Source organism: Primulina tabacum, chromosome 1, assembly GCF_025594145.1.
Source record: "Primulina tabacum isolate GXHZ01 chromosome 1, ASM2559414v2, whole genome shotgun sequence".
NCBI classification, from domain to species: Eukaryota; Viridiplantae; Streptophyta; class Magnoliopsida; order Lamiales; family Gesneriaceae; genus Primulina; species Primulina tabacum.
Genome location: NC_134550.1, coordinates 4,838,021 through 4,847,086, shown reverse-complemented (window position 1 = coordinate 4,847,086; position 9,066 = coordinate 4,838,021). Strand labels below are relative to the sequence as shown.

Here is a 9,066-nt window from a genome sequence, read left to right as displayed (position 1 = left end):
TTACACAAAATATTTAGTATTCATATGATTTAAATATTTTAAAGTCAATTTCGATCGTATTACTGCTTATGCTTATATGATCAGATTTTTCATAATATTTAATTTTTCTATCGATATAATTTAAATAGAAGTCGACGTCATGTGACGAAGGTTTGCGCGTCGTTGTATATAATTCTTATGGACGCTCTATGTCAATGTTTTTATCATATTACTGCTTAAATTATATATGATATTGCGCATTGGCCAAATTAAACATTTTTTTGTAATTATCTACAAAAAATTATGTTTAATTTCTACGCATTATGATTCAAATTCACTGAAAGAGACGGAATTTTATTTTTTTAAAAAAATTCAATTTTGATTTATCATTAAATTAAACAATTTATAATACGCATGCATTACTTGTACTAGAATGCACATACGCTTTCACCAGCATGCATAGTTTTTTTTTTTTTTTTTAATTCTAATTAAATTCTTTCATAAACTTTTATTATTACATGGTTGAAAATAGATCTAAATTTAAACAAAAATTTGTGTGAGACGGTTTCACGGATCGTATTTTATGAGATGGATTTCTTATTTGGGTCATCCATGAAAAAGTATTACTTTTTATGCTAAGTATTACTTTTTATTGTGAATATCGGGAGGATTGATCTGTCTCACAGATAAAGATTCGTAAGATCATTTCACAAGAAATCTACTCCTAAATTTATTTACTTCTAAGCTAAAAATTATACATAAGGGTAGCAAAATATTTAAAAATTTTGAATATTCGAAAATATTTGAAACTATTGGAGGTGATAGTTATTTAGTTATAGATTACTAAAAATTAACTAAAACAAAACATTTGCAGCGTAAATTCATTACTCTGAATCGATTTTATATTTATTTTGTTAAAATAATTGATCGGTTAACTTGATATTTATTTATGGCAAAAACTTGTGTGAGACGGTATCACATGTCTTATTTTGTGAGACAGATCTCTTATTTGAGTCATCCATGAAAAAATATTACTTTTTATGCTAAGAGTATTATTTTTTACTGTGAATATCGGTAATGTTAATCCGTCTCACAAATAAAGATTCGTGAGAACGTCTCACAAAAGACCTACTCTTTATTTATTTATTTATGTAATAATTGATTAACGTGGATTTCAAATTACTATGTCAATAAAAAAATATTACTTTATAAATATTAGTTTTCACCGTTGAGATAGATTGAATCAACTCGACTCATGGATATAAATATTTGATAATTAGTCACAATGACCTTGTATTTTTTTATTTAGAAAATGACCAACAAACTCAATTGGGTGAATGAAGAATGAAAGGAGAATATAAATGTTAGCTGTTGCTTAGAGAGAAAAGGGAAAGAGAATGAGTTGCTTTAAGGGGGAGGCCATGGCGGCGTGGCAGACCTGTAATTCTGTACACAAAGAAACACAGCCACAGAATTGAAGGGAACCCAAATTTAATTTACTGTCTCAAAAGTGCTCTCTTCTCAGCAAACAAAAAGCTGCAAAAATCACACAAAATACCCTTTAATCTCCCTCTCTCTCACACCCAAAACTCTGCATTTATTGTTGTTAATACCCTAACCCATTTTCATATTCAATTCGATCTTCGTTTCACATGAACAAACTGATGTCATTTTTGGCAGAAATAAATACTAATAGCAGTACGGCACTTGATCTTTTCTTGTTCATCCAAATCCTAGAATTTGTTTGGGTTTGAAAGCTGAAAACCCACTTTTCAAGGTACCCGAAAAGGGTTCTCTGCGGCGGAAGAACCATTTAACGCGTGCCTCCTCGCGCATCGTCTTTTTTAAGTCTGCATTTTTCAGCTGTGCTATGCTATGGACAATTGTCAGCCGCAATTAATCCATAAGAAATGGCTGATTTTTTCTCACTAGGCGCCGGTGGAGGACGGAGAGGAGGAGCAGGAACCAGCAGCAACCCTGATGATAATCAAGAAAACAGCGCCCAGAATATCAACCCACCTGCTGGAATCAATCCAGAGAGCTGGTTTTTGTACAGAAACGAGGATATTTCGTTCAAGGGTACTGGTTTTGAACTCTGGCAACCACAACCACAGCCACAGCCGCAAGCGGCGGACTTGCTGCAGCGTGGCCTCGGAAACCCACATCACGATCTTTACGCATCCGCGGGGGGGCTTGCCGTGGGGCCTAGTAGGGTAAGTGGGTTCAATGTATCTGATCGTGGGTCTCCAAGATCGGGATTCTTGACCATGAAAAGTAGCGGATCAGGTGGGGGATTCAGCTGTCAAGATTGTGGAAATCACGCCAAGAAAGATTGCGCTAATATGAGGTGCAGAACTTGCTGCAAGAATCGAGGGTTTCAATGCCAAACTCATGTTAAGAGTACTTGGGTACCCGCAGCAAAACGAAGAGAAAGACAACAGCAACAACCGCAACCGCAACCGCAACCGCAGAATCAGCAACAGCGGCAGCAAGATCAAAATAGTGGCAGAGAAACTGGGAAAAGGCAAAGAGAAAACAAAATTCCTAGCGCTTCAATGTCACTTGTACCTTTTAACACTTCAGGTAATAATTTAAGAGACGAAAAATTCTGCACAATCTTCACCCATCAAGTATAGGATTCTGTATTGAACGTCAAAGAAAAGAATCGGCGAAAGATGTTACGGGGTTCATATCACATCGCATCAACTCACATTTTTGTATGAAAGATTTTTGGTTTACTGTCTGTTTTGTATCCGCCATTCTCACCACACATAACATAAAGGTTCTTCTTGTTATTCTTCTCTTTTTTTCCCCTTCAATCAAGACATTGTATGGCCTTGTACTTTTGGCAAGGAAAACCCTATTCAACATGATCAAGATTCCTTTTTTCAAGTACTTAAATTCAATGACTTCGAAGTAAATCTCACTAGATTATACGTGACTGTTAACTTTGTATGCCGCGTGTTTTTTAGGGTTGGAGGAAGGGAATTTCCCCGCGGAAGTGAGCTCACAAGCAGTTTTCCGGTGCGTGAGAGTGAGCGCCATTGATGAAGGCGAAGATCAGTACGCTTATCAAACTGAAGTCAACATCTCCGGCCATGTATTCAAAGGCATTCTTTATGATCAAGGCGTTGATCAAACACATTACACGGCGGCGGGGGAAACCACAGCCTCTTCCGGTGGTGGATCTTTCAGTGCAGCTGTAGGAATTCAGCAACTTAACTTAACAACTGCCACCTCCGCCGCATCCTCCGGCGGTGGCGTCCCGGCCTCATCAACAGCATCACCTTATCCTGACCCTTCTTTGTATTCATCTCCCATTAACAGCTTCATGGCTGGTACGCAATTCTTCCCATCCCCAAGGTCTTGAAATCCAAGAAGATTAAATCCAAAAAAGAAAAGAAAAAAACACGAAGAAGAAACTCCCATTTCGTTGCATTCTGTTAAATTCAGTAATCAAAACTTAAATTTATTATTATGTATGCGAAAAAGGATGTTTTGTTACTGTCATAAACCCCATTGAGGTAGGAAAGAAATATAATACTGATCAAGAACAAGGACAAAAAAGAAGAGCATGAAATGCGGGGATGACTGATTGATTTTTTTGCCAACACTGATTGATTTTATGTTCAGATTTCGATGCATATTTTGTTTAAGTTATTTTTTTTCATAAAATAAATGTATTATTAGCAAATTTTGTATATGTACTAGGTTTTTAAGAAAACGATGATCATAATTCTGTTCAAGAAAATATACCACCTTATCTAAACATTTGGTTCGTGAAAGTGATTTGTTTCTATTTCGTGATTGACGTTGAACCATTGAAAAGTATTATTACTTACAGAAAAATTAAGATCGTAATTGGATTATAGAGATCATACAATAAAATATATATTTTATTCATAAATATATGTACAACTTCATACTAATTTTTAGTCAAGGTTGAATTTTTTTATCTGCATGTGTATGACAGTATGAGGCGCTTAATTTCTGGATCGGTTATTTTGAACTTTGAAAGTGGCTTTTGAAATCCCATTTTCTCCGGAAGTTTGCCTGCTGGATTTGACAAATGTTTTCATTTATTTAATTAAAATTAAAATTTGCATTTCTTCTGATTTTCTAGCTAAATATATAGGAGTTGGCTATTTACTTGTTTGAAAAAAAATTACATCTTAGATTAATAACATGGAAATTTTTCCAACAAGAAAAAGATTTCATTGACAAGATTGGTGTTGCACGAATGTTTGATTTATTACGGATATACTTTATATTAAATTAGTTGTATTAAGTTAAATACAATTAAATGTTACACATGGAATGTGGTTTGAATTATTAGTAAATTAGATAAAAGAAAATCATCATATGATGACGAGGTTTTAAAAAGAAAATTGGGTGAAGAATTTAAGGGGAAATTTTTGGTATATTACTTTAAATCACACAAATTTATTTAAAAATATGATCTCCTTATTTATTTTGGACCATCTTTTTTTAAGCATTGTCCCACGTGTATTACCATGCATGTTTTTTCAAATATAAAGGTCATATATATATAAAGTCAAAGAAGATTGTGAATAAAAAAATTTATTTAACTAGATCATATTCCAAATGGCCCCATATGTCACAGGCAAAAACTTATGTGAGACGATCTCACAGATCATATTTTGTGAGACGGATCTCTTATTTGGATCATCCATGAAAAAATATTATTTTTTCATGCTAAGAGTATTACTTTTTATTGTGAATATAGGTAAGGTTGACATGTCTCACAGATAAAGACTCGTGAGACCGTCTCACAAGAGGCCTACTCAATGCCAAATATGTAAATATTTGATTTTAACATATTTAAGCATAAGTAAAAATCAGATTTTTTGTTACAGAAACTCTGTAAGAAATTGATTCGCCTGATTTTGTCAAGCAATTAGTATGAATAAAAAAAACCTTAAACCCTAAAACGCTTCGTGCATATATTTTTAATTCAATTGATAGAATGAAATGAGTAATATTTGCCGATATTGACTTGATGACCCTCGATTCCGCCGATTTTAAACAAAAACTTCAATTTTTTATGACAATAGAACCCTCAATCATTATTTTTTTTTACGCAGTGGGTTAACCTTTGAGTTAACGTAATAGCTTACAAATCACGCTAGTCGGGTAAAATCTACTGGATAAATCTTGTGCGACAAACTCGAATGAGAAAGTGTTAATAAGAATAATCTAAATCTTTATCATTGGTCAAACTTTCAACTGTTACACCAACTTATATACTTTAGTAGAAGAAAAAACACCAATATTAGGTCCTAAGTCTGATAGGAAAACTAAAATTGTCTCAAAATCTGATCAATCACGACGGAGTTATTATACATTTTGTGGTTCCCTATAAAATCCATGATGGATATTAATTCATCTCAACTCATCAAGATATATAGCCAATTATGAATGAATTTTTTTGACAATAATATCCGAATATTTTAACTTTTTGAACTATGCATTAGAAACAACAGAAGAAATTGAGCAGCCTGATGTTATCGAATATTTTTTTAGAATTTATTCATTTTTAGTAAGTTTTGCCAATTCAAATGTGACTTCAAAAGGGCCACAATAGTCTATACATGCATTAAATTTTGTGACTGGTTTTCCATCACTTGCCGTCTCTCTCTCAAATTATTTAAGTGCACCATGTGTGGAAGCTACATTGCATATAAAAATTAATTACGAGTTCAATTTTTTTTACCAATATTTTATCAAACGAATATGTCGTACATAGTTTATAACATTATTTGTAGACTTTTGCATTAGATTGAGTTTTATCCAATACACATCGAAAAAATAACAGTTGTTTATTGCATTGTTATAAAATAAATATTTACAAAAATTAATGTGCAAGACACAACATTAATATTATATATATATATATATATATATGTATGTATTTTTTATGTATATATAGAGGTATACATGTTTGAGTGTGTAATTAATTGCGTCGAGGCATTTACATCAACAAATGTCACTGAATTTTGTGCATATATGGTGTCTGCCTAGTAAAACAAAAGCAAATGGAATTTTTTCCTTCTTAAGAAAGTATCTGGCATAGTGAGTGAGATGTGATTATTTAAGGAAAATAATATAATATTATATCTAGGGATTCTCACCTAAAATCCCCAATCCCAAAATAAAATATGGAATTTGATTCCCATTTCACCATTTAATTGTTTCATCTATTTGATTCAATTTATCCTTCGAAAAAGTCCCAACACCCGTAAAAAAATAGCAATGCCCTTGTTCTCTCAAGTCTTCGTTTTCCCACATGAATTTTTTTTTCTTAAGTTTTCATTTTATGTTTTTTCTAGTAAATAATTTTTTTGGAAAAATCTATAGATTATAATAATATTTAAAAAATTCAAAAATATATTTTTATAACAATTTTTATGTTATGATTGATATGATCATTAACAAATTCAAAAAAAAAAATAGATAAAGATAAAAAAATATTTTATTAGGATATAGTTTGTTATAAATTGGATAGAAATTTATTAATATATGTTTTATGATATTATTATTAAATAAAATTGAATATTTATAATTTGAGAAGAGAGTTATTTTTAGTTTGTAAAAATACATATCATGATACCAAAATTAGTTACTCTAAACTTATATATTTTAATAATACACTATATTAAGTCATGATTGTGCGAGTCGAATGAGGTTGTTCTTTATCTTTCCGAAAGAAAGTATGAGATTATGTATGTTCGATATCGAGCAAAGATGTATGTGAAGATGAACAATCTGATATATTGTTAAATTTAGTTAGTACCTAAACGATTGAGCAGTAGCCAAGCACGATTGATTAAATGATTTGTTGTTGTGATATCGATTATGTTTCTTTCATGTTTAATTATCTGATGCACAAAGAAAATGTGTAATTTATTGTTACATATAATGAGTTCCCAAGTGGTATATATCTTGAATTGATGATGAATAAAAATTTGCGTGAGACGGTCTCACATGTCGTATTTTATGAGACGGATCTTATTTGGGTCATTTATGAAAAAATATTATTTTTTATGCTAAGAGTATTACTTTTTATTGTGAATATCGTTAGGGTTGATTCGTCTCACAGATAAAGATTCGTGAGACCGTCTCACAAGAGACCTACTCTTGGACGATGATACCTATTTCACAACAGCTCATAGTAGTATATGTCATCATTGTAGCCATTTTTTTAATCAAATATTTTGTAAATATTGGCTGTAAAATCTTGTAAATAGTATTCTTTGTTATATGTTTTTCGATAAGTAAATCTTACAGTTACAATTAGAATTATTTTTTCACTTTTTAACCTTATTTTGTGTGATGAGAATGTGTTATCGGGATTGCTAACGTGCCACCAATGAAGCACTAACATGGCAATTGAGTAGGCAACTCATTCTTTGCCTTGAAATTTATTTATATTTCAGATGCGTCGTCAGACAAGTTTGCCTAAGTTCATCCGGGAAAGGTGACTAGCCGAGGCCTATCGGAAATAGAGTGAGGTTATTTGAGGATTGACAATTTCGTTCCTATAGTATCAAATAATCAAATTTCACATATTAGATTAAAAAAATGTTATCCATGTATTAGAGTTTCATGTAAATTTACCTAATTACTTTCTTTAAAAAATCTTCACTCTGGGGTCTGTAAAATCTTGCTCACGGTTTTTGCGTGGTATTGCGAAGGGAGTTGAAGAAGACCTTTAGTTATAATTGAGTCTCGAACTTGAGATCTTAATCAAAACATCATCGTCCACAACATTTTTAAAGTAAAACTATGCTGAAAAGTGGATTAATTTGATTTACTAATATTTTAACACAACAAAAGGATACATAATCTAAAGAACATGCATTGCATGAATGTTAGTCCCCCTTGTGGTAACATGTAGCCGAAAGTAGGTCAAGATTTGGAAGGAACTTTTTAGTTTCTCAATGTACAAAACCGTCCGTACGACCTAGCTATGCACCATGGAAACACACACTTTAACTCCCCATTCATTTTAGTCCACATTTCAATGCCAAAGAAACAAACAACATAACATATTTTACACTTGCATCTACTTTTTTTCATGTCCAAGATTTTTCCTCGAGCAACAGAACGGAGAAAAAGGTAGCCCTCCTAGTATTCTTTTGCATCTCCAAACATTAATATCTTGTAAAAATATGATTAAATACTTGATATATATAAGATTAAATTCTTGGTCAAATTTTTTTGATTAAATTCCACATATTATTATATGTAGTGAAGTGAAGGTATTATCTAAAGAGTAGATCTTTGGTGAGACAGTCTCACGAATCTTTATCTGTGAGACGCGTTAACCCTACCGATTGATATTCACACTAAAAAATAATAATCTTAGCATAAAAAATATTAATTTTTCATGGATGACCCAAATAAAATATATGTCTCAAAAAATACGACCCGTGAGATCGTCTCAGATAAGTTTTTGCCTTATCTAAAATATTGATGTAATTAGACATTGCACGGTTAATATAAAATTCTGTAGCCAATGGGATACATCCCATACGTGAATGAAATAAATTGAGCTAATAATATTCGCAGTTTAATTTTTATATTTTTTTTGGTTCCGAATTTTAAAAGTCGATCTGATGGCTCTTATTCTACTTGAATCATTGCTTATCTCAAATTCGTGCAAAATTTTATCCTTTCGTTCGAGATTAATTCTCAAACTCTACAATTCAAAGGCTCGGTCGGATCCGTTTGTTTGAGAATGAATCAAGTTATTAATCTAGACTCCAAGTTATTAAGCTGTTTCATTTTCTTTAGGTTTTTCTCTTTGATGGCTTTTATGCTTTTTGTCCAAGAAAGTATTTTATGTGAAATTGTTGATTAAAGTGTTTCAGCTTTTCTTGAAATAATGAAACCGCTCATTAGCTATTTTCTTAATGTTTCTTAATTATGAAGATATTTGTCTCCATTAATTTATGTCAACCTAATAAAGCTAAGCTACCTATACACAGAGACCGGAGTGTGTGTGTGTGTGTATATATATATAGGAAGAACATGGTTTTTTGTGCAATTATTTAGCTTCATGAT

The 9,066-nt window shown here is 31.8% G+C and overlaps 1 protein-coding gene across 1 annotated transcript; it reads left to right on the top strand.

Moving 5' to 3' along the window:
- Positions 1-1,386: 1,386 nt before the first annotated feature.
- On the top strand, positions 1,387-3,580 carry LOC142516746 (protein SHORT INTERNODES-like). The gene is made up of 2 exons (XM_075619880.1): positions 1,387-2,562; positions 2,952-3,580. Exons 1-2 carry the CDS (start codon positions 1,890-1,892, stop codon positions 3,347-3,349), a joined length of 1,071 nt encoding a protein of 356 aa, XP_075475995.1. The 5' UTR covers positions 1,387-1,889; the 3' UTR covers positions 3,350-3,580.
- The last annotated feature ends 5,486 nt before the right edge of the window (positions 3,581-9,066 follow it).

Excerpts from the sequence above, each read along its gene's own strand:
- LOC142516746 (XM_075619880.1), top strand. The coding sequence starts at position 1,890 with ATGGCTGATTTTTTCTCACTAGGCGCCGGTGGAGGACGGAGAGGAGGA. Across the intron at positions 2,563-2,951 it reads TGTACCTTTTAACACTTCAG|GGTTGGAGGAAGGGAATTTC; the intron begins GTAATAATTTAA and ends CGTGTTTTTTAG.